This window comes from Moschus berezovskii, chromosome 6 (assembly GCF_049115385.1).
Source record: "Moschus berezovskii isolate FMDL1 chromosome 6, NW_MosBer_1.0, whole genome shotgun sequence".
Taxonomy (NCBI): domain Eukaryota; kingdom Metazoa; phylum Chordata; class Mammalia; order Artiodactyla; family Moschidae; genus Moschus; species Moschus berezovskii.
In genome coordinates this window covers 108014999-108040843 of record NC_142465.1, presented here as the reverse complement: position 1 = coordinate 108040843, position 25845 = coordinate 108014999, and the positions used below count along the sequence as shown (strand labels likewise).

The window sequence follows — 25845 nt, the reverse complement described above, 5'->3', positions numbered from 1 at the left end:
AATTCAAGGCCAAATCTCGTGTATGGGAACCTTCTAGTGTCTAAATGGGTTTCATTGCTTTTGCTTCTATTTTGAGGGGATAAGAAAGACATCACACGACTCACCAGAGCATAGCTTCTGAAAGAAGGAGTTGCCAAGGGCAACCATGCTGGGGAGGTCTTCAATCCGCTGGAGCTCTGCCACATTGGAGCTGGCCCCCGGGCCCGCCAAGACCCTCAGCTGGGCTGCGTCATACTGCTCCCCAATCCCAATGGGGAATACGGCCACTCCTGGGGTTGCAGAGGAACAAGAAAGGGTCTATGCCCACCTTTGGTCAGGTGGGTTCAGAGTGGTCTGTCCTGAAGCTTCACCCAGCCACTTGTAGAGCCTCCATACTTTAAAGCAATTACCCTCCAATTAAAAATAAATTTTAAAAACACTAAAAAAAAGATGAGCTGCTCTCCACAGAGCATAAGAAGATGCTACATCATTCCACTCACCCAGCACTCCACGCCCCCTCCCCAGGACAACACTACCTGCCCTGGCTCACAGCACGAGCTCTCACGTGACATGCAGGCTGGGCACACCTGCAACCTTCGCCTTCCTAAAGCAGCACCCTTGCTCTCCCATCCACGCAGCACCCCCAAGCCCCTAGGCTGGTACCAGACAGGGATCACAAACACAGGAAGATCCCTGATGGTTCTCTAGGCCCCAACACGAATCACTCAAGCCTCAGACACATGGGAGTAGAGAGAGACCCAGGAGGCCGTGGTTGCAGGGGTGCGACCCGGCCCTGGACACAGAGAAACTGAAGGTGATGGCCAAAGGCATGCAAATGAAGGATGAGTGCATGAATGCTAAGTCACTCAGTCGTGTCCGACTCCTTGCAACCCCATAGACTGTAGACCATGCGCTCTTCTGTCCATGGGATTCTCCAGGCAAGAATACTGGAGTGGGTTGCCAGGAACACACATTTAACACCACTTCACTTCCAAATAACACAGGGATTGGGCAGTTTCCCGCTGTTTGAAACCAGGCCACACATGGGCATTAAGCATTCGAAATCAGCCAGGACACTGGAAAGTAACCACCGCCCACTCTGTGCCCTCGAGCAGGTTGGAGAGTGGGGGCAGGGGTTGTCTCAGGACTGAACCCTGGATACTCACGGTTGGATCTGGCAGCAGCGGCGGCCGCCTCCACTGAGTCCGTGGAGGAGCCTGTGACCAGGATCACCACCGCCTTGGAGGCCCCAGGCCTGGCACCGTGGACTTGGGACGTGATGTAGCGCACCGCGAAGGACAGCGCCTCCCCTGGGAACGGACAGCGGGCCATGCAGTCAGTCCTGATGCAGGGAGGGCGGTCCTGAGGCTGGCTGAGCACCCCGCCTCCCGATGGAGCCTTGGATCACTGAGATGGAGCAACTCTCGGAGATGCTCACACACGGGTGAGGTGGGGAAGAATGTCTCAGCCCTCGGTTTACAGGAAGGGAAACTAAGGCGGAGGAGGGAGGCGGCCAGCGGGGTCACTCAGTCACTTGTGCCAGGAGCGGGGACTGCAAGCGGCCCCCGCCCCCAGCCCGCACCCACATTACCGACTTGGCTGGGGCCTCCCTCGCGCTGCATGGGCTCCACCAGGCTCAGGAGGTGGGCTGTGTCCGCATGCACGTTCCAGGACACGTCAATGTTGGTGATGCTTCCGTACTGCAGGACCGACACCTGGGTGAGCTGAGGGCCTGGCGGGAGACGGGGCATGGGAGTCACGCTCTGGATCAGTGGGGAGCCCCCAAAATGCCCCACTTCAGGCGCCTCACTCACCTAGGTTGGCTTTTGAGATGAAAGCCTTGGCGAAACTCTTCATTTTGTCAAAGTAAGAGGCTGGAGAGGTGGAGGAGCCGTCCAGGAGGAGGACTACATCCAGGGGCTGGCTGCAGTCTGCAGAGAGACAGGAGGGAGTAGCCAAGGGCAGCGGGGCACAGGCCCTAGGCTCCTGCAGCAGACATCCACTGGATGGTGTGTGCAGGGCGCTGGATCGGGAGGCGCCACATAAGGGAGGCATGTCCCCCAGTCCTGCATGGGTGCGGCAGCTGGTGCCAGGTGGCAGGCAAAGGGGCTGCGAAACCCCTGGTGTGGGGACGTTGGGGGGATGCCAGCGCCGCCCAAAGGCAGTTTAAACACCACAGGCAGCAGCAAGAGGCAGAGGCATCCTGTCCCTCTGTTTCGGGGGCTGCAGCTCTTCTGGAATCGAATGATAGACTGCAGCAGAAAATAGGCAGATGGCAAAGGAAACAGAGCAGCCCATCCCTGGAAGGTGGACTTGTGTGTCCGCGGGTCTCAGGTGGCACATGAGGAGCTCGAAGGTGATTCTATTACAAAGGTCCCTGGTTGGGACCAGGGTCATGATCACCGTGAGGAAACAAACTCTGCCCCAAATGCCAGTCTGAGATTGGATGAAGCTATTACTGAGAGATCACAAGAGTTTAGATAAATTGGTGGCCCAAATAAAAACCAAGGAACAAAGGCATAGACAACAAGCGTGAGGATCAAGAGACAATGAAAGAAGGCTAGTGATTCTGGAATGGCTCCAAACCCTCCAAATAAAGATACTCGAGAACGAGGGATTGGGCTTCCCCGGGGACTCCGTGGTAAAGAGTCCACCTGCCAGTGCAGGAGACATGGGTTCAATCTCTCGTCCAGGAAGATCCCACATGCTATGGAGCAACTAGGCCCGTGCATCGCAATGTTCCGCCTGCACTCTAGAGCTGGGGAGCCACAACCACTGAAGCCCAGGCGCCCTAGAGCCCGTGCTCCACAACAAGAGAAACGGCCACAGTGAGAAGCCCCTGCTCCACAACACAGAACAGCCCCCGCTCCCCACTAGAGAAAAGCCTGAGTGCAGCAACGAAGACCCAGCACAGCCAGAAATGAGTGAGTAAGTAAACAAAGAGAACTAGAAACTGATCGGTCATTAGTATCAGTTGAGAAGGTAGTAATAATAGCAGGGGAGATGAGCCATTTGTGAATGCTTGCTCGGTGCCATTCTAGGCATTTTACAAGTAAGCACTATTGTCATCCACATCCTACAGATGCATGCATGCTGGGTCACTGAGTTGTGTCTGATTCTTTGCGACCCTATGGACTGTAGCCTACCAAGCATCTCTGCTCAAGGCATTCTCCAGGCAAGAATACTGGAGGGGGTGGCCATGCCCCTCCTCTAGGGGATCTCCCCAGCCCAGTGATCGAACCTGGGTCTGCAGAATCTTTACCGTTTGAGCCACCGGGGAAGCCCATAAGAAAAGATCCTTCCCCCTCAAAAGACCACAGATGCCTCTCCCTGAAGGCGGGATATGACAGAAAACACAGAGCAGGGAAGACATATTGGAGCCTGAGAACGACATCTCCACCAAGGCAGGCCCCAGCCCCCGCAAGTCCTCGCTCCCACGCCAAGCTTCCACATACCTGGGGCAGGGGCGAGGGTGGGGAGGTGCAGGCCGTCTTCGGAGCAGCACCGCTGCAGCACCAGATCCGGAGCTTCTCGGGGGAGCCTCTCGAAGTCCTGGATGAAGATGGGGGTCTGGGGCCAGCTGACCTTCTCCAGCTCCTGCACGTCCACGCGGGGGCCCACGCCGATGGGCACCAGCTGGATGTCCCCGGGCATCCGCCTGATCTCGTCCGAGGCCGGGCTGCCCGTCACCATGTAGACCAGGTTGGGCGCCTGCTCCCGGTCCCCCTGGCCGGCGGAGAAGCTGTGCTCCGACAGGTACTGCAGGGCCAGCCCCGTGTTCGTCTGGTTGCCACCCCGGTATCGGACTTCACGGAGCCGCTGCAGGACCACCTCCTTGGACTGCGGCTCCCTGAAGGAGTGCTCTACGGTCACCATGTACGAGTACTGGAGCACTGTGACGTGGATGCCGTCCCGGCCCACGTCCATGCGCCGGATCACCTCCTCCACGAACTCCGCGCTCCTGTTGAAGTTGGCCTCGCCCACCTCATCCGAGCCTTCCAGGAGGAACGCGACATCCAGGACCACAGAGCTCCTCTTGGATCCCGGCGGTGAAGGACCCAGGAGCTGAGGCGCCACAGTAACCTGTGCGACGAGGGGACGTCGCGTTGGGGTCGGGGCAGGCACCTCGGGGGCGAGGTCGCAGAGGTAGCCGACAATCTCGTCCATCCGCTGCTCCAGCTCATGCACGCCGCTTAGCACAAAGGCTTTGTTCTCGGGCGCCTGCTTCTCGATGAGGCGGATCTGCTTGAGGCTGGCATGGGGCCCGATGCCCACGGGGACCACGGAGACCTTCTTCTTCTTCAGGCCCTGAACGTAGCGGACCAAGTTCCGGGCCAGCCTGGGGGGCTCCTGGCTGGCCGTAAGCAGCAGGGCCACGCGAGAGGCCTCGGGCCGGTCAATCCTGCCGAAGATCTGGAAGAGCGTGTACTTTAAGACCTCGCTGGTGGAAGCCACCTCGCTGCCCGCGTACTTCACCTGCCCAGCAATGCGCCGCAGCTCGGATGGTCGTTTCCGGTCTTGCAGCGCGAGGTAGGCATGGGAGCCATCGTGGTACTCCACCACGGCCACACGGATGCGTTTCTGGGAAATGTGCAGACGCTCCATCATGCCCACCACGAACGCCTTCAGCGTCTCAAAGTCGGCCTCAGACAGCTTGGAGGAGCCGTCCAGCAGAAAGACCAGGTCCAGGAGTTTGCTGCAGAAGAAGTCGTGCAGGGGCGGCTCTGGTGTGTCCTCCATGTATGGGGTTGTGGGGCTGACCGGGCCTTCGGTGGGGGGCACGGGCAGGCCTCCTGGCTCCCTGCAGGCTTCACAAGTGAGGCTGACACCATCACAGTGACTGCAGGAGGGGACAGACCAAAATGGTTCAGGAAGAAGCTCTGGGCACTTCCCAGCCCACTGGACCTGAGCCCCCAAGGACTACTGCCCACTGGAAAGAGACACCATGCTTAACATATGTCCCCAAGCAGCCCCTACACACACATGCATGCACGCACACACATATATATATATACATGCACACACATATACACATACACACTTCCCTTGAGTTGTGAGTCCCTTGAAAACCAAAGCTTCTACCCAACCTAGGACCTAAAAATGAATCTTTCTTCTTTCTCGGCAGTCCACACAGCCATTCAAAGTTGACTGATTTTCAACCTATGACTCTAGCAACATAAATATTTAATTATAATCCAAACCTTCTCCCAAATATCTCCAAAGACAAACACTGCTCTGAAATGTTGACACTGACCAGGACTTTAAATGCTCTGCTGAAGATATATGTTTTTCAGTATTTATTAAACAGAGTCTAAGCTGTGTAATTCCGTAGCATGTTTAACATGTTGGGCTTTAAGGAAGAGAGGAAAACTGGAATAAAATCATTTTGGAGAGATGAATAAAGATTTGAAATCCCAGCTTTATCTGGCAGAACAAAGTACTGGGGGTGGCATTCTCGGGTCTCCAAGATGCTAGATGGGGAACAAGAGTAACTCATTCATTCTTTCCCGCAATGGACAGACGGTTTACCCCATCACGTGCCAGGATCTGGCTATGCCCCCACACAACTCATCACCCCACCATGCCAAGTTTCCAGTCCCCTGGTCACTTCTCTCCCTTTCACCAGGGTCCCGGCAAGTGGAAGGGTCTGCCAGACCACAGGAGAAGCTGCCTGCGGTGGAGACCCATTCAGCCTAGAACCTTGTCCTGCAGGCACTCTCAGCCACTGTGGCACTTGCTCTCGCCCCGAGTACCCCTGTGGAGCGCCTCCCAGCAGTGTCCCCAGCCTGCTCCAGCGTGCACCCAGGTGACTGCCCTCCCCGTGTGCCTGCGGCTCAGAACCCCTACTCCTTGGCACAGCCAGGGGCAGGCAAGGTCTTAACGGAAAGTCAACTCCTACTTCCTCATACTCCACATGATTTAGGGCCTCCATCCTTGGTTGATAGAGCGTGAGTGACACATTCTCGAGTTTTCTGTGTTTGATAGAAAATTCACCCAGGCAGACTGCACTCAGGGTCTGACCCTGGTAGCCGTGGCAATGACCCCTTTCTTCCTCAGGGAGTTTAAGTTCTCGAGTTTAGGATCCTATAAGGAGTGGTGCTGAGCATATCAAAATTGGAACACAAATTCTCGACTTAGGAGCAGGGCTTCAGGAAGCTCAGAGCTCAACCCCCCAACTCCTCCTCACCTCCCCAGGGCCAGCTGCCAGAGGCAATCAGGTAGTGGGGCAGCAGCAGTAGGGGGCCCCTACAATCGGTAGCAGGCAGTGATCTGTGCCTCCCTCCAGTTATGAGAGCCTCATCCTGGCCACCTTGGCGGTGGCCCGCAATATATGAGCCCCGCTACAGGGTCAGGGGCTCCCCCACCTGCATCCCAACATCCAGTAAACAAGAAATTTGCTTTCCACAGATGCCTGTCCCCAGACTAGATGCCACCTCCAGGGACAAGAAGAGGCCAGGCAGGCCCTTCCTTCAGCAACAAGGGATAAAAACTTAAATCTCTTAAGAGGTGTTTCCTGGGGAAGAAATCTAGTCTGTCCTCAAAGACAGAGAGGAAAACTGAACAAGAACAAGACGTCCTTCTCCAAACCAACACTTCCGAGTAGGCCCCCAGGTTTGACAGTAAGACTGATCATTCAGACAAGCAGGGGGTGGGGGTGGGGAATGCTGTGTTACCAGATCTGACAATGCTCAGGGTCCCCAGGGTTCAGGGTCACTTTCTTCCCAGAGGCTAAGCGCCGGTCCGCCACCTGGCACACAGGGCAGTCCTCGGGGCTGACGCAGGTCTGCAAAAGCTCGTCCAGGATTTTCCCTGCATGACAAGCCTCTCATTAGAAGCCAAAGTTCCCACCTTGCCTGCAAGGAAGACTCTCCTGGCACCAAAGGGCCTGTACCAGCTCTTGTCTGCCTCCCCCAAGGGCCATCAAATCACTTAGGGAGCATCCTTTCACCTCCAAAATTGGGAGAGGGGGTTCCTTCTCCCACCTTGCCTCCTCCAAATCCCGGGACAAAGCAGGTCTTATCAGCAGGGGTCTTTTTCTTCCTCCACCAAAGAAGATATCTGATAACTCTCAACCTGTGCTACCCACTGCTGTAGCCACTAACCACCAGTAGCTGGTTACACTTGAATGTAAATTAAGTAACATCAATAAAACTGAACATTCAATTCCTTAGACACAACGAGCCACGTCTGAGTTGAACTCTCCCGGTATTGCAGAAAGTTCTATCAGAAAGTGCTGCTCCAGAAGACAAAACCACCAATTGACCCCCAGAAGCATCACACGGAAGCTCAGCTTGGCAAAAATCTCAGGTGGCCTGGCTCTGGTGGAAGGATGCAGAAACAGGACTTAGGGTGATGGGGTTGGGGACAGAAGGGCCCTTGGGCAAGGCTGAGATGAAGCAGGATGGGGCAACACTTTCCTGAGGACCAGCCCCACCCTCCACTCCATCCCCACACGGGGCCAGGGCCTCACCGGGCGGGCAGTGTGCGTGGCAGCCCTCCACGCACTGCACGGGGCAGGCCAGGGGCTCCGGGTGCTGGCACGTGACTGGACAGGCGGGAGCACAGCTGTTGTAGCGCCACTCACATTGGTACCCGCTCTCCTTCAGGTTCCGCTCCTCACAGTTCTGGGCTGTGCAGACCCCCAAACAGGCAAGATGGTTATGAAGGCCCCGGGCAACCCCATGCAGCCCTGGACAGATGGCGGGAGACCCGTCGGGGTGATGGCCTGGGGGAGGAGATGATGGGGCTGGGAAAATACACAGTCACCCACATCCAATGCATCTGGGCTTTGAGAGTCCCCCAACCAGGAACCCAGTGATTCTGAATCTGTTTTCCTTATAAAAATGTTCAGCCGCTCAACACAGGAAGGAAGACGTGACGTAAGTATCTGAGCTGCTCGATCATGATGGTGTGAAGTGTGTGATAGTCACTCAGTCGGGTCAGTCTCTTCGCGATCCCATGGACTGTAGCCTGCCAGGCTCCTTTGTCCATGGGATTCTCCAGGCAAGAAGACTGGAGTGGGTTGTCATTCCCTTCTCCAGGCTTCCCAATCCAGGGATCGAATCCGGGTATCCTGCACAGCAGGAGGATTCTTTACCATCAGAGACACCAGGGAAACGCTTGCAATGGCAAAGGTGATTGAGTCTAATTGCAGACACACTGCCCTCTTTCTTCTCTTCATCACCGCTCCCTCTTCTCCTTCTTCCAGAATTTCTCCGCAAGAGGCTCTCCTGTTGCTCTATTCAAGCCTGACCCTCCTCATGCACACCCGCATCCTGACCCCTCCACCTCGGCCTTCACCCCTACATGGGTCTTTCTCCCCCCCTGAGGTGTCCACCCCCAGGCTCTCAGGGTCTCGCTGTGTGAGGGGGAGGGGCACAGCCGGGATGTCGAGGGACCGCAGGACTCACGGCACAGTGTGGCTGTCCTCCAGGACACCACCTCGCCGTGCTGGGCACACTCGTGGGCGTAGGCGGCGATGCTGTCACAGAAGCAGGCGCAGTCCCCGATGGACTCGCAGGAGCAGCTGTCGTAGATGCAAACATCCAGGTACGGCTCGGGGTTCACCTGCAAGGGAGGCGCAGGTGGCCATGACCCGGGGCTGCACTTGGGGACTCTGGCCCTTTGCCAGGCGGGAATGTGCCATTGATCAGAGTAGGGACAGAGGCTCCAGGGCAGAAGGAGAGACGTGAGGTCCCCAGGAGAGGGTGGGTAAAAAGACAGAAATCCTATGTTCTCATCTGGATTCCAGAAAACGGGGGGAAAGGCAGGCTCGCCAGCCTCTCATAGATGAGATGTGCCTGAGAATTTTTCAGAAGAACATTCCTTTCAATCCATCTGTTCCAGGCACCTGCTGTGCCACCATCCATCCCCATAAACCACTCCCACCCTCATGGGAGTCTGGGTGCTTTACGTAAACACAGCATACACACACACACATACACACTCTTTCCTGGCCTCCACTCAGCAGAGACCAAGAAAACCGAAAACCCATCAGGACCACCCACACTGCCCCACTCAGGTGCTGCAGGCTAACGTGCTGGACCTCGGCTGACCCAGTGTTCCTGGACTCTGACCCCAAACCTACCCAATGGCCCACCCGCCGTCCACGTTCAAGCTCAGTAACCACCTCCCGCCTTTATCTGCCCCACTCCTGACCCCCACACACCAGCCTTGTTGGGAGGAGTTGTGGTTGGAATGAATCCGGGCATTAAACAGGTCACTGTGCCCAACAGCCTTGGTTTCTTTAACCCTCTCACTGTTTCCCCACTTCCTGCTCAGGTGCCTGCGGTTTCCACCAATCCAGGGGATCCTACGTATCCTTCCAGGTCCTGAAGGACTAAAAATCACTGGCTGGACAGGAAGAGATGAAATACAGGTGTTCAGTCACTCCCACGAGGGGACACGACGAAGCAGCAGGCCTGTGCCCCTGGCTGTGACTGCCCTTACGTGTGTACATACATACACAAATACACATGTACCCGCATATACACACATGCGCATATATACATTCAGAGAGGGACAGAGAGAAAAAGCGCTGAACCTTGTTCGGAGAAATTCCTCATCACCACGTGAGATAAAGACATCAAAAGAAGCCATAAAATGCAGGCTCACAATCTGGCTTTAAGGGGACTCCCCTGGTGGTCCAGTAGTTGGGATTCTGCACTCCCAATGCAGGGGGTACAGGTTCGATCCCTGGTTGGGGAACTAAGATCCCACACTGCACGCAGAGCAGCCAAAACAATTTTTTTAATCTGGCTGTAAGACCAGAAGAGTTTCTGTGAGACAAGACCTGGGAGCCCATGGCAGGGGTGGAACGCCTGGGGACAGAGACACGGCAGGGGCAGGAGAAGGGAACACCCCCCATTCTGAAGTTAGAGATAAGGTAACCCGTGGGGGACAAACCCCAAGACAGAAGCCAGAAGAGCAGCTCTGGCAGGATGCACAGAGAGCCACACATTGCACAGAAGAAAAAGGCTTTGCCAAGCATTGCTTTCCTGATAAGCCACCGATTATTCTTTCTGTTTCTCAGACTGAAGCCACGAGAGGTGAGCAACTCCAGATCATTTCTAAAGCTCCTGGAAGCATCCACGGTTAGAAGTGCCTGCCCCCCAGACCCCCCGCTGCCCTCACCAGCCTGTTGCACTCCCGGAAAACATCACTGGTGAGGACCCTGCAGGAGGAATCCACCATGGTCTGCTTCATGACGTTGTCGTGGCAGGTGGCAGGGGCCGAGTCCAGCGGCACCTGGGGAATCAGCAGGGAGAACAGAGATGGAACCAGTCAACCTGGAAGCACCCAAGAGGCCCTCTCCCCAAGCCCCGGCCCTGCAGGCCACACCACCCACTTCGCACAGCAGTGGGGATCCCAACCTACTTTCTGGGTGTCGGCGCACCGCGGGCTCACTTTCCAGGAATTCCCGAAGTCCACGGGGTCTTCCTCCACTTGGAGGCTGCTGCTGGTGAGGTCGTTGTTCTGGACGCCGTCAAAATTCCCACACAGGCCACACACCCGCTCCTGGGGGACAAGGTAGGGGGGAGCGTGAGCTTTGCAAACCTCGGAGCAAACTGGCTGAGTCGGGAGGAGGAGATTTCCGGGCAGTACGGGAGGCAGACTCGCCTGAGCAAGAGGAGGAGGGAAGGGGATGGGAGGGCAGCGCAGAGGGAGACCAGGGTGGTCGGCAAAGCCTCGCCCCTGCCAAGGCCCTTTCCCTGCTTCTGCACTGACCCCCATGCTGTAGTTGTTCAGTCACTCAGATGTGTCCGACTCTCTGTGACCCCATGGACTGGCCTCCCTGTCCTTCACCATCTCCCTGAATTCACTCAAACTCATGTCCATTGAGTCAGTGATGCCATCCAACCATCTCATCCTCTGTCTCCCCCTTCTCAGTATGAACATAAATAACCCCATGTTAAGGTTAAGGAAACCAAGATCATTCACAGAGAGAAGCAGCACACCCAGGTCCCTTGGAGGGCCAGTCAAGCAGCCTGGGCTCTGATCCCTGCAGGATAAACCATCAGCCGCCCCAGTAAGGGTCTGAGCAGAAGAGAAGCTGGTTCAACATTACATCAATGAGAGTGTGAGAGGTCTGAGGAAGGAGCCCTCTAGTCCCACTTGACTGTGGACAGGTGCTTGCCTTCCCTGGACAACTGCAGCCTGTTCAGAGCAGACTGGCCAGGATTCTCTGTGTTAGCCACTCAGTCATGTCCAACTCTTTGCAACCCCCTGGGCTATAGCCACCAGGTTCCTCTGTCCATGGAATTATCCAGGCAAGAATACTGGAGTGGGTTGCCATTTCCTTCTCCAGTGGATCTTCCCGACCCAGGGATCTAACCCATGTCTCCTACATTACAGGCAGATTCTTTACCATCTGAGCCACCAGGGAAGCCAGGATTCTGCTGTATACTAAATGCCACCAGGGCTGACATAATATCCTACTTCTCTCCACATTCACCTATCAGGGGGTGCAGTATACAACAAATCCTGACCAACTAAAGAATGAATGGATGGAAACCATCGCATAAGAACCACTGGACAAGGACTTCTCCGGAAGCCCAGTGGTTAAGACTCTGCCTTCCAGTGCAGGGGGTGCAGGTTCGATCCCTGGTCAGGGAGCTCAGGTCTCATAAGCCATGAGGTGTGGCCAAAATTAAAAAAAAAAAAAAAAGTGGACAAAATCAGCCTGGAAAAGGAAAGGTGATGCTTTTAGAACCTTTTTGAAGTCCTGCCTTGAGACAAAGAGAGGTGACTTATTCTGTTTTGCTAGGAAACATATAAGAAAAATGTTCTCACAGGTGGGCAAAAGGACAAAGATTTTTACATGGCCTAATGGCCCCTGTGTATGGCCCCTGCCTGGTCCCTGTCCTTATTGACTGCCAATCACCTCAAGCCCCTCCTCTCTACCCACCCTGGTCTGCTTGTTCAATACAAACACCATCTACCTCAGGGCCTTGGCACCTACTGTGCCATCTGCCTAAACTCTCGAGTCAGGACATTTACATGACCTCCTTCCCTCTTTCCCAAAGACTCTTCTCACACTTTCTGAGACAAGTCTCATCAAACCAACCAATCTAAGATACTTAGTGGCCCAGCGGTTTAGAATCAACCTTGCAATGCAGAGGATGTGGATTTGATCCCTGGTCAGGGAGCTAACATCCCACATGCCGTGGAGCAACTGAACCCGAGCACCACTAGAGAGTCCCTGCTCTGCAATGCAAGATCTCACGTGACACAACTAAGATGCAACACAGCCAAATAAATAAATAATTTTTTTAAAAAAAACATATAATAGGGACTTCCCTGGTGGTCCAGTGGCTAAGACTCCATGCTCCCAATGCAGGGGGCTTGGGTTTGACCCTTGGTCAGGGAACTAGATCCCACATGCTGCAACTAAGACTCGGAGCAGCCAAATAAATGAATAAAAATATATTTTTAAAATATATATATAATCTTTAAAAAATAAAACACATAATATCCCCACTAGAATATGACCTCCATCAGGCTTCCCTGACGGCTCAGAGAGTAAGGAATCGGCCTTCAGTGCAGGAGACGCAGGAGATGCGGGTTGGATCCCTGGGTCAGGAAGATCCCCTGGAGGTGAGCATGGTAACCAACTTCAGTATTCTTGCCTGGAGAAGCCCATGGACAGAGCCTGGTGGGCTACAGTCCATGAGGTCGCAGAGTCAGACACAACTGAGTGATTAAGCAAGCACTCAGGGCTGTGGTAGGCAAAACGACACCCAAAGATGTCCGCATCCTAATCCCCAGAACCAGGAATATGTCACCGTGCACGGCGTGTGTGTTAGGTCAAGGATCTTGAGACAGGGAGACTGTCATCTGGGTGAGCTCAGGGTGATCACTGGGTCCCATACAGGGGGCAGGAGAAGTCAGAATGAGAAAGGTGACGTGACGGAGGGAGAGGGAGAGAGAGCAGACGATGCTGTGCTGTTGGATTTGAAGAGGGAGGATGGGACCACAGCCAAGGGATGCAGGCAGTCTCCGGAAGCTAGAAAAGGCAAGGACAGATTCTCCCCTCACTGTATCAATAGAAAGCTATTTCCCCCCGTACCCAGAGTGCCTAGAACAGTGCTTGACACGTAACAGGAGTTGAGTAAGCATTTGTTGAATAATGGAATGAGTGCATTGCTGATGCTCTCCAGAAATGGCATGGGGTCGCAAGGAGCAGCCTCACTCAGGTACGAGCTGAGAACGAGCCATCAGAATGCTGGGAAAGTGGGTCCTGCCACCAGGGCAGACAGAGCATTCATCACATACACGCATGGAGGAAATGAAGTCCCAGCAAACCGTCAACACCTGGACAGACATCACGAGCTTTCCCCCAAGAGGGTGATGAGCCGTCTCACCACAGCCCTCGGCAGGTGCTGGCCTGGGCTCCGTGGGAGGCGCACCCAGAATGTTCTGCGGTGTTATAGCCACATTGTGCGTGATGGGTTTTGCTCCTTAGGTTAGGAAACCTTAAAAATACCTAGGACTGTTTGCAGGGTCCAGGACCCTCCATCCTGCCCACGGGCAACTGTCTCGGGAAACAGCCTAGGTAAAGTCTAATCCTTGAGTCATCTGTGTTGGGAGGAGGCTGAACCAGGTGACCACCCACCTTCCCCCTTAGACTGTGGGTGGGGATCCCCGATGCTGCTCAGGGAGCTGAAGATGCAAGCAGACAGAAGAGGGAGGAAGTGGAGAAAGGCCACCCACCTGGTACGTCCGCTTCAGGAACACAGAGATGGCCAGGTGCCCGTCCCAGACCACAGACAGGGACTTCCCCAGCAGCACAGTGATGTACCGGCCAGACTCCACCACCTCGAAGTGCGTCTCATCCTTCATGGGCCTCTTCACGTTCACCTGAGCGAGAGACCAGGACAGTAAGGGACAGTATATATGTGTATATATGTGTATATATAATGCACGCTTGTATATGTGTCTGCTGCTGCTGCTGAGTCGCTTCAGTCATGTCTGACTCTGTGCAGCCCCACAGACGGCAGGCAGCCCACCAGGCTCCCCCGTCCCTGGGATTCTCCAGGCAAGAACACTGGAGTAGGTTGCCATTTCCTTCTCAATGTATGTGTATATACCTGTATATGTATGTGTATATATATAAAACGTATGCTTGTATATGTGTGAATATATTTGTATGAATAATGCATGTATGTATGTGTGTATTCATTTATATATAATACATAAATGTGAGACTTCATATATACGTATGTATAACACATTTGCATGTATAATGTATGTGTATATATGTGTGCAGACATTTGTATATATTATATATAAATGTGGGTATGTAAGTATACATGTGTATGTATGTGTGTATACTTTTGTACACATGTGTGGGATACAATATTTATGTGTGTGTACATTTGTATGTATAAGTGCGTATAGATTTGAATATATAATATATATGTACATGTGTGTATATTTATATGTGTTGCATACATTTGTATGTATAACATGTAACTGTTGGTATACAATATATATGTATACATGTGTGTAAATGTGTGTATACCTTTGTGTATGTAATACATACAGCTATGGGTATATAATATGTATGTATATGTGTGGACGTGTGCGTATAATATATATTTGTATAATACATGTGTGTATGCTTGTGTGTATCTGTATATAATGCAAATAGCTATGGATACATAATACGTATGTATGTGTGTGTAGAATATATGTGTGCATATATACGTGTGTGTATATATAATTCATATAACTATTGTACATAATATATATGTATATGTGTGTACACGAGTGTGTATGTCTATATGTGTATAGTGCGTGTTTATATATACATATGTCTACGTGTGTATTGTAATAACATGACTGTGGGCATACAACATACGTGTGTGTACACACATATTCCCATATGAAAGCCCTCCCGCCCTCCACTCCCCCGCAAGGCAGCCCTGGCTCTTCCTACACTGGTACAGATACAGTTACACACCCTCCTCCACACGTGTCTGCACTTCCTTTTACTAAAATCCATCACCATCTGCACCTGCCCCCCTTGCCGGACGTGGCGAGGTCTCTCCACCAGCAGCATCGTGCTCCACCCACACATGTCCTGAATGAACGCTGGGCACTGCTCCCCATCAGCAGACAGGGGGACTGAGGGTGGGGGGACCAGTCCACACTCACCTCCCCGTCAAACAGCTCGATCTCTCCTCCTTCCACCAGGATGGTGATGCGCTTCCTGCACTTCAGGGAGGGGATGCTGCATCCTTCATTCCCCACCAGGACCCGGAAGGTCCCAGGGTTACTACCGCAGTGGTCCTGGGGAAAGGGGTGGGTGTCAGAAGTGAAACACGATCCTGCCACCCCTCCCCAGAGCAGCGGACCAGTGGCCGGTCCTCCCAGGCCTTTGAAGGGAGTGTCACAGGAGGCTGCCATGACCACATGCATGTGTGTGTGGCTCGTGTGGTCGTGAGCCAGACGACACTCACAGCTGTGCCATCCTCAGCCATCACCCATGAGCCAAGTGCCTACAGTCAGGCGGGAAGAAGGGCTGAGGGGCAGCAGGGAGGAAGAAGGGAGACGGAGCGGGAGTGTGGACACATCAGCCGCTGATCCCCCACCCCCGGAGCCTGCTGGGCCAGCCTCAGCCAGGGACCCACACTATCAGGCATGTGACACTTGGTAGATCCAGGCTCCAGTGGAGTCCCCTGGGTGGCTGGCCAGGACTGTAACCAAAGACCGCCAGACCCAGCAACACCAGCTGAGCTGCCACCTCTAGAAGAGAACAGAGGCTGAGTGGGCACTGGTCCTCCTGGGGTCTGCACAGAAAAGCAGCAGAAAGGGACACGCTTCTGGCAAACAACTCCCGTCGTGGCTGTCACTGCGGCGTGATGGGGAAAACCACTCAACTTAGAAAACCTAGATGCGGGCTTGTTTCTGCCACGTCAGGGATGATGTTGGGTAGGTGACTTACCTCTCTGACTCATACACACACACATGAGCACACACACATACATGCACACACAGCACACATATACTGTACACACTTGCACACATATACACACACATATACATAAAGAGACACATTCATATATACACAAAGACTCACACACATACATACAATATACACATGCACACATACATATATACACACATGCATACATACATATACAGGCACACATTCATATACACACAAAGACACATGCACACACCTAACACACAAAGTACACATTCATACACAGTCGCACATGCATATACACACAAGTGCACGCATACACATACAAACACACATCTACAGACACGCTCATATACACACATACGCCCACATGCATGTACATCAATACATGCAATACACACTCTGCACAAACATAGACACATGCAGTCACACACACACATACATACCTACCTACCACACATAGCTCGTGCCCCTCTGTAAGATGGAATTAGCCAACCTAACGGGATGGACAGAGCAGCCTGGTGGGCTGCAGTCCCTGGGGTTGCTACTAGTCGGACACGACTGAGCGACTTCACTTTCACACATTGGAGAAGGCAATGGCGGCCCACTCCGGTGTTCTTGCCTGGAGAATCCCGGGGACGGCAGAGCCTGGTTGGCTGCCGTCTATGGGGTCGCACAGAGTCGGACACGACTGAAGCAACTTAGCAGCAGCAGCAGCAACGGGACTCTTAGGTTAAACGGGTTTGTCTCAGGCTAATGGGGTTGTCAAGTTAATGCGTTTGTGTTGCGTTAGTGGGATTGCTGGGTTAAACGGGTTAGTGTCGGGCTAATGGGATTGTGAAAGTTATAAGAGGGAACAAAGGTACAAGTGCTGTGTCACCAGCTAAGATTTTTCTGAAGGAGAGAGTTTAGTCCTGAGAACACCTCCCAAAGGAGGAAGCGGGGACAGGGAGGGGACCCAGGAAGAGCATCAAGGGGACATCAGCACTGGCTGTGGGGCAGGACTAGTAGCCCCCTGAGGGGCACAGCTCCGTGGGGGCATGACTGCCCACCTGGGCAGTTTCACTGGGCAGGCAGAGCCAGGGCAGGGGGTCTCACCAGCTCTTCTCACTGCACTGAACTGTCGTGCTTTCTGAGTGCCCAGATCTGAACCTGACTGAGGGTGGAGCTCCAGAGCTGGGGTCACCCCTTCTTTTGCTACCAAGGCTGGAAGGCACACAGGTAACAAAGATGGACTTCCACGTATGACCTGTGGGGAAGCCCCAGAGGACACCAGCGTGTGCATAAAACCATTTCATGGGGTGCATGCCCGTCTGCCAGCATGCCACCCACCTCTCTGGGGCCCATCTGGGGCAGGGGACAGAGGCAGGGGGCTCATGCCCCCCATGCCAGGCAAGTGTCATGCTTGATGCCCAACTTCCTGCAGTTGTCTCTGGGGCTGAGGCTCCTGTGGGGCTGTGATCCTCCCTCCAGACCACACGGAGCCCCTCCTCCCCTGCTCGGGAGAGTGGAGATGAACAGACCTCAATTTGTTTAAGCTGCAGAGTCCAGCCTCCTCGTCGTCATGAATAAAGAGCCCAGCCCTCCTTGCTCACCCACATCCGTGTCAACCAGCAAGAGAAACGCCCAGGAGTCCACCCGCCGGGAGAGGGGGCAGAGCGGTCCTCGGTCCACAGCGAGGATCCCCCGGGGCTGCTTCCCACCCTGCAGGCAGCAGGACCTGCCCTACCCCACGCTCCCTCCCCACGCTGAGCTGCACTAGGCTGGAAACGAAAATGGTGAATAGGATAGACTAGGACAGGATAGGACAGAACAGACTAGGAGCCCCTACACACGAACCTTCAAGCTGCGAGCTTTCAAAGACGCAAATGTGCACCTTGTCTTCTAGCAAGGAACCAGCACATCAGGCGTGAGCGAACGGGCAGCTCGCCCTCCGTGCCCCCGCGCTGACGGCCCTTCGGCTCCACCACCTCCCCCTCCTCGCCCTGCTCCAGTCAGTAACTCTCCTCGCCTGGTCACTCGATGCGCCCTGTGTGCCAGCTGTTGCGCTGCTGTACTTTTGTAAAGTACTATTGTACTTTACAAGGTACTGCATTGTGAGATTAAAAATGTTTTTGTGTATTATTTATGTAAAAAGTACTATAAACCTTCGTTTATATATATATATATATATATATATATATATATATATATTGCTACAGTATAGTACAAAATAGAGCCAACTGTGTTAGTTGGGTACCTACGCTAACTTAGGTGGACTTGTGAACAAACTGGACTTACGAACGTGCTCTCAGAATAGAACTCATTCGTATGCAGGAGACATACTGTAGAAGAGAACAGAACAGAATAGATAGACTGGAACAGAATCACAGGAAGGGAAGGAAACTCCGGGGGTCATTTCCACTATCCCCAGCGGGCTGTCCACTGCACAAGGAGGCTGGCAGAGAGGGTGCCAGGGCCAAAATCCAGCCCCAACTCCACTCGCCACGGTTGGTCCCCTAACCAAGCTGTGACTTCCAGGAGGAAAGAAGCCCTTCTCTCATTCCCTTGTGCTGGAATTGGGGTGATGGAAGCCTGCTCCACACCAAGGCCAGTCGACCAATGAGTTTCCGTCCGTCCCTGGAGGCGTTCAGGGAGTTGAGGCAAGTCAGCAGTCACCAGGGTCTTGAGGCCCCGCCTCTCCAGGGACTGGGAAGTCACTCCCTTAGAAACCAGCCCCCCAGAGGTGTTTCCACAAGCAGCTCTAGCCTGGGACGCCCCCTCCCTGGTCTCACCTGTACCAGGACGTACTGGCACTCCCCTGGGAACAGGTACTTGAGCCCATCAAAGGTGAAGTAGTGAGCCAGGCCCAAGGCGGAGCACCTAGCATCACACACGTGGTCCGTACAGTTCCACTTCCGGTCCTGACAGACGCTGGGGACAGGAGATGGGGGGTGAGGGTGAGGCCCTTGGATACAGGGGCAGGTCCGGCATCAGGGCAGCCAGGACACCACCCACCCCCAGGAGGCCTTGGGAACTGGTAGGTGGCTTCAGGGCCTGCAGATCAGACCTCGCGGGGCTCTGCAGTCATAAAACCCCATGTTTTTAGGGCACGGGGCCCAGAAGGACAGGGAAGCCACACTCATCACAAGGGGGAAACGGGCAAAGAAGGGCCCCAATTGCCTGAGGTGACCCAAGGACACTGTCACCACCTACTCCGAACGTGCTGAAGCCCAGTCTCCCGGGACATTACCTGGGAAGGGCCACTGGGTCTCTATACAACAAACCCCAAGGTCAAAAGCCCCTTTGAGGCTAAGAGGACACACAGGACAGAAGAGCAGGCAAGTTCTGAGTCAGAGAAATGGTGACCAGCCATGAACTTCTGCCAGGAGAGGGTCTGCCTGGGCAGCGATGTGTATAAACCCACAGGGACATGCCGGCTGCCCGCGCCCCCATCTCCCCCTTACCAGAACCAACATCAGGAAGTCCACTCTGGGCGTCAGCAGTGGGATACTCAGACCTCCAGCCCCGGACAGTAAGCCCCTTCCCACGTGGCCCCTTGGCCCATCCCTAAAGCTCTGCACATCCCCAAAGAAAGGCGGGGTAATGAGCAGAGTCAGGGACTGGGTGAAGGATGATCCCTTTCCAGGCGGCACACTCGCAATATGCCTGGGGGAGGGGGACCAGGATAAGGCCACAAAGGACCCCGACCTGGTGCCCTGGGGCGGTGGTCGCACGTGCAGTGATGGACACCGCCCTTATCTTCCCCCTGCCCCTCTCCCTGCAGGGAAACACTGCGTTCCGGAGAGCATCCATCCAGGGTGAGCCCAGAGGATGAAAAAGATTCTCCCACTTGACAGATGGAGAAAAAAAGCCCGAGAGAAAAGGCTAGGTGCAGTCACGTTACCACAGGTAGGGAGCGGGCAAGTGATCAAACCCCTCCCCAACCTGCCCCCAGTGCCCCCAGCACCACGCCCAGCCTCACCAGGTGTTGCAGTCCACCTTCACCCTGTCTCCGGGGGCGTACTCTCGGCCCTGGTGGAAGCAGGGGCACCTTTCCAGGGCCACACACCTGTTCTCATGCCGGACCTGAGGGAAAGTGAACGGAAAGGCTTGGGGCCGCAGTGAGTGAACAGCCGCGGCCAGAGGCAACCCGGGGAGCCCATGCAGGAGCCCAGAACAGCCGCGGCCAGAGGCAACCCGGGGAGCCCACGCCCAGCCCGGGGCTAGAGACCCTGCTCGGCTCGTCCACACTGTCCTCCTGGCTCAGCTGGAGACACTCCGATCCCCTCTGCCCTCACACACTGCTGCAGGCAGGAGCCCTGGGACTCAGTGGAGACTCCGGCAACACATGTCAAAAGCCCCTGACACATGCATCTCCTTAGACCCAGTAATTCTGCCAGGGGATTTCTCCAAAGGTAACAGAGTTATGGGCAAAAATTAATGTGCAATTATTTATCAATCAAAAAAAAAGTGGGAGCAATTAAGTGTTCAACAATAGGAAAATGATTAAGCCCATTGAGGGATCTCCAGATGATACTGTCCAATGGAAATATGAAAATCTTAGAAGTTTTGAGAACTACTTATTCTGTTAATTTTTAAAACAAGAGATAAAAAACTGTATATACGTATAGTCTCAATTATGAAATATATATATATATATATATATATACTTCAAAAACTGTCTGGAAGGGAATTTAGAAGTTGCCTCTGAGGGGCTGGGATAAGGGAGTTTGATTTTCTCATTATGGTTTTTAAATTTTTTTTCTGATTGTTCTTCATTGAGCATTTATTATGTTCTATAACTGAAGAAACTGGACAATCGATTTAATGAAATGAAGTAATTAGTTAACAATGTACATAATGTCCTGGAGGTGAAAGCAAAATACTGGCCATAGGCAGGGATGGACCAGAACCAGAGGCTGGGGGCTTTCAAGTCCCACGAGTCCCCTCCTGAGGGTCTGACACACCTGCCCTCCTCCCCCGCCCTCCACCAGCTGAGGAGTTACCAAGTGACAAGTTATACTCCTCATGGATGCCGCCAAGGGGGCGGGGGAGAACTGAGAAGAGCCACTGGCCCCGGTGGGCTCAGGAAGAGCTGGCCAAGTCCCTCTGACCCCACACGGGTATCTGCTTCCATCCCGGCAGTCCAGGAGGCAGCCCTGGACGCCCGCTCTGCATGACCTTGAAAGAAGGACCCACAGCACTCTGGTTCCAAAGCCACCCAAGGGTGAGAAGCTTCTGGTCTGGGTGCCCCAGCATCCACATAACCCCACTGCTCCACAGACAAGCCTGGGACCCCTGGGCTTGAAGCCCTGGGGCAGGGTAGTCTTGGGCTTTCATGTCAGGGATCATAGACTGAAATTATGTGTGTGAATATGTATATATGTGCATGCATGTATGTGTGTTTGTACGCATGTGCTTGTGTACATGCATGCATTTGTGTGCATGTGTGTGTGTGTGCCCTGTGTATGCACGTGTGTATTTGTGTCTGTGAGTGCCTGTGTATATGTGTGGACACATGTGTGTATGTGGGTGTGTGCCTGTGTGTGTATGTGGGTCTATGTGTGCATATGTGTGGGGGTATATGTGTGTTGATATAGGTAAATGCCCATGTGCCTATATGTATGTGTGCCTGTGTGTATGTGTGTGCCTATGTGTATGTGTGGGTAGGCACATGCGTGTGTATGGCTGTGTGCCTGTGTGTGCCTATATATACGTGTATGCCTGTGTGCCTCTATGTGTGCATGCATGTGTGTATATGTGGGTCTGTGTATGTATATGCATGAGTGCATGCATGTGTGTTAATATATGTGAGTGCATGTATGTGTCTATATGTGTGTGCCTGTGTGTATGTCTATATTTGTGTGTGTATGTGTGTGCATACCTATGTGTATGTGTGGGTAGGTGCATGTGTGTGTATGGGTGTGTGCCTGTGTGTGTGCATATGTGTATATGTGTGTTTGTATGTATAAGTATGCTTGCCTCTGTGTGTGTATGTGTGTGTGTCTTGTGTATGTGTGAGTGCCTGTGTGTGTTTATACATGTGAGTGTAAGTGTGTCTCTATACATGTGTGCCTCTGTGTGTATGTGTGTACATATGTGTGTGTGCCTATGTATATGTGAGGCAAGGTTTCTCATCAGGAGGCTCTCAACTTTAACGCCACCAGCCCAGATGAGTCAGCCAGAGTCCTAAAGCATTAAAAAAAAAATCCACAGAGAAAGATAAAGACACAATGCAGGAGATGGGCAGGATGTAGATGAGAAGTGGGCCACACGGAGGGTGAGCCAGCACTGCGGCCCCCAAGTGAATTGTGTGCAAGTCAGTCTCTTAGACATGTTTAAAAAGAAGAGACCCATCCCTGCCTAGCATCTGCCCCTTTGGGACACGAGAAGGATGATACAGTAGAGGTGACAATTGTCCCTCAAGGACTTCAGAAGAGAACAGGCAGAAACAGTAGTCACGTTTGTTCATCAACTCATGACATCTTGAGCGAGAAAGGTTTGTGCTGAGAACTTGGTCCTGGGTTTCAATTGGCCCCCAAAAATATTATGAAGCAGAAAAAAATTGGTTTTGTCACTTTTCTCTGAAAAAACCCCACCTTCACCCCTCCACACTGACACATTCTCCAAAATCTTTTTTTTTTTTTTTGCCTTCCAACTGTGCTATGTCCCCCCTGCTAATATTTCCAGCTCAATGCATGTTAGCTACCAGGAATCTGATGAACTAACTCTCACTAAAGTGTGAATGACTTCCTATGAGGATTTATAAGAGAAACATTTTTAAAGTTCTTTTTTGTTAACCAAATTAACTTCATACTTATCATATTTTAGTAAATCTGATGAGGTGACAAACCATAGGAAGTACAGGAGATATCTTTGAGACAGGAGGGCTTTCTGGAACCTTTTAGGATTACATTTCATATGATTTACAATGCCCTCTTGTGAGGCTTTCTGTGCATGGGCCCCTGAGCCCAAGCTCCAGCTTTCAAGAAGCAGCACAAACCAACAGGGAAAGGGAGAGAAGAGATAAATTACGAGACTGGGATTGACATATACTCACGACTAAACATAAAATTTATAACTTAAAAGAACCTACTGTACAGCACAGAGTACTCTACTCAATACTCTGTAATGAGCTATATCGAAAAAGAATCTAAAAAAGAGTGGATACATGTATAACTGATTCACTTTGCTGTACAGCAGAAACTAAAACCACATTGTAAATCCAAATACACCAATAAAAATTAATTTAAAACAAAACCAAATAAAAACAGCACCAAAGTCTTTTCAGGCTTCCCAGTAGGCCAGCGAGAAAATCAAAGGACCAAGGAAATGAACACACTTCCCCTCTACCAAGAGGTTCCCTGATGCCACCAGAGCTAGGTACCAGTTTGGAAGATGTGGCCACTAGACTTCAGAGGTAAGTGAGCATCTCGCAGACAGTGGTACAACACCTGGGGCCAGGAGACAGGAGACCAGGATTTCCACTACACAATTGTGTATCCTTGAATGGTTCTGTTTTTTTTTTCTCCTTGGTCTCCTCCAGTGTGGTAGGAGGTGTTGAAAGCTTGAGTCTAGGGCTCTGCCTGGAGACTGTGTCCAGCCCTGGCTGGAGGGCGAAAGATGGGCACTGGACTGTGCTTTGCTGCCACCTCGTGGTGGAAGCAGGTAATAGTATAATTTAAACGCAGGTGGTCCATTCACGAATTTTTTAACAAAAAGGTTTGGGAACTTTTCTAGAGCAATCCCCTCATTTTTGTTGATCCTTCATGGGAAAAAAACAAAAACAAAATCTGGGCTCTCACCATGCCCGGGGGGCAGAGGCAGCCGGACACGCAGCCGGTGCTCACGCATTCCAGGTCATAGTTCTGGCAGGTCTTGGTGCATTCGAGCCCTTCGGCCCTCGGGTTGTCAGCAGGGCACACCAGCTTGACCATGGGGGGCCGGCAGGACAGGCTCCTTTTGCCTTGGAGTCGGGAAAACCACAGATCAGCGGAGGGGAGAATAGGTCTGCTGTCTACCCTGCCCTTCGTCCCCTGCATGCAGTCACTCCACCCCAGAGGCTCAGGCTGTCCGCACCCTGGGACACGGCGCTGCCTGACCTCCAGCCGGGCCCTGGGTAGCAGCTGCATCTACTCATCTGACCTCTGACCTTTGCCCACACTGAAGGCACTTCTGCCAAACTCAGCACACCTCCGATGGCCCGTGGTCCTCATCCCCTGACCCTGCATTTGCCCACCACACTGAATCAGGACACACCGCAGAAACGCCCAGAGCCAGGATTCAGCCAGGTGCTAAAAAGGAACCTTTGCCCCAGCACGACCATTCCCAAAATTAGCTTAATACAAGGACTGTAAAGGGGGCTTTGCTCACATGTCCTCCCCTGCCGGCCCCCAGCCAGCTCAGCCCCTGACGTCACCATCTGATGCACCATTTATTTCACCTCTTTGTTGACTGCTCACACTCACCCCACCCACAGGCTAAAATAGCTGCTCCATGAAGGCGGGGCCGGGGCGGGGGCGGGGGGGGGGGGGTGAAGGGGTAGGGGGGTGCAATATCTGCTTTGTTCACTGATGCATTTCCTGACAATTAGTATCACTGCTTGATTGAATAAATGATGGCAGCAGATGACTGATACGGCGCCTGTCTTTCAAAAACCCCCACTGCGCTGGATTGCATTTGCATCTTACATATACAGCATTTGCTACCTCGTATGGGTAAGAAAGTCAGAATTTCCACCTCATTTTTATATGGAAACGTCTGTTAGGAAACTAAAACCCTAAGAGGTTAAATGATTTTTCCAAATCACATGAAATTCTAGGAGTTCCCTGACTTTGAATAAAGATACCTTCCAGTGAGTAGAAGACTCTGGGCAAGCGAGACATCAAAGACCTGAGAGGCAGAATGTAGCCGAGAGGGGTGAAGTCGGGGTGGGGGCGCGGAAATGCTTCAGTGAGAGACAGCAGGAGGAAGAAAGAGGCAGAGGGATGCAGTGACCTTGGGGTCCACTATGGACTGAATGGTTGTGTCCCCCAAAATTCACATGCCGAAATCCTAACCCCCAAAGGTTAAGAGGTTAGAAGGCAAGGGTTGGGGGAGGAGATTGATTATGAGGGTGGGTGACCAATCATCCCTCGTGAATGGGGTGAGCACCCTAAGGAAACACGCCATGGGGTTTCTCGCTCCTTCCCCCACGTGAGGACACAGTGAGGACTCAGAAGCGGGCTCTCACCTGATCATGTGAGCACCCTGGTCTCAAATCTCCACCCTTCAGGACTGTGAGAAGTGTCCGCTGTTTATAAGCCCCAGTCTGCAGGATTTTGTTATACAGCCCGAACAAACTAAGACAAGATCCTAGGTTCTGACAGCTGGTGAGCTGCCCGCGTGTTTCGGATCCTTACCCAGCTATAGGCTGAGATGCTCCACAACCAGCCAGCCAGGCAGAGGGAGGGGGCAGACTCCCCACCAGGGCCCTCGGAAAACAAACGCGGTCACAGAGCTGGGTCAGAGGTAGGGTCTTGGGTAAAGTGAGAGGCAGGAAGAAGAGGTTAAAAATAGCCCATATAAGACAGTGTATTAAAAAGCAGAGACATCACTTCACCAACAAAGGTTCATCTAGTCAAAGCTATGGTTTTTCCAGTAGTCGTGCATGGATGTGAGAGTTGGACCATAAGGAAAGCTGAGCACCGAAGAATGGATGCTTTTGAACTGTGGTGTTGGAGAAGATTCTTGAGAGTCCATTGGACTGCAGGGAGATCAAACTAGTCAATCCTAAAGGAAATCAGTCTTGAATATTCATTGGAAGGACTGATGCTGAAGCTGACGCTCCAATACTTTGGCCACCTGATGCAAAGAGCCAACTCATTGGAAAAGACCCTGATGCCTGATTGAGGGCAGGAGGAGGAGGGGACGACAAAGGATGAGATGGTTGGATGGCATGACTGACTCAATGG

At 52.8% G+C, this 25845-nt stretch overlaps 1 protein-coding gene across 1 annotated transcript in view; it reads right to left on the bottom strand.

Moving 5' to 3' along the window:
- VWF (von Willebrand factor) overlaps nt 1-25845 on the bottom strand; it is a 124839-nt gene that overhangs the window by 40532 nt on the left and 58462 nt on the right. Inside the window, exons 18-32 of the mRNA XM_055394198.2 lie at nt 23698-23858; nt 19875-19978; nt 18685-18823; nt 15139-15273; nt 13693-13839; nt 10357-10497; nt 10114-10227; nt 8391-8547; nt 7451-7609; nt 6654-6789; nt 3435-4819; nt 1794-1910; nt 1571-1711; nt 1146-1289; nt 105-269 (exon numbers count right to left, since the gene is read on the bottom strand). Of these exons, the coding sequence (XP_055250173.2) occupies nt 105-269; nt 1146-1289; nt 1571-1711; nt 1794-1910; nt 3435-4819; nt 6654-6789; nt 7451-7609; nt 8391-8547; nt 10114-10227; nt 10357-10497; nt 13693-13839; nt 15139-15273; nt 18685-18823; nt 19875-19978; nt 23698-23858 (3345 nt within the window). The remainder of the gene's footprint in view (nt 1-104; nt 270-1145; nt 1290-1570; nt 1712-1793; nt 1911-3434; nt 4820-6653; nt 6790-7450; nt 7610-8390; nt 8548-10113; nt 10228-10356; nt 10498-13692; nt 13840-15138; nt 15274-18684; nt 18824-19874; nt 19979-23697; nt 23859-25845) is intronic.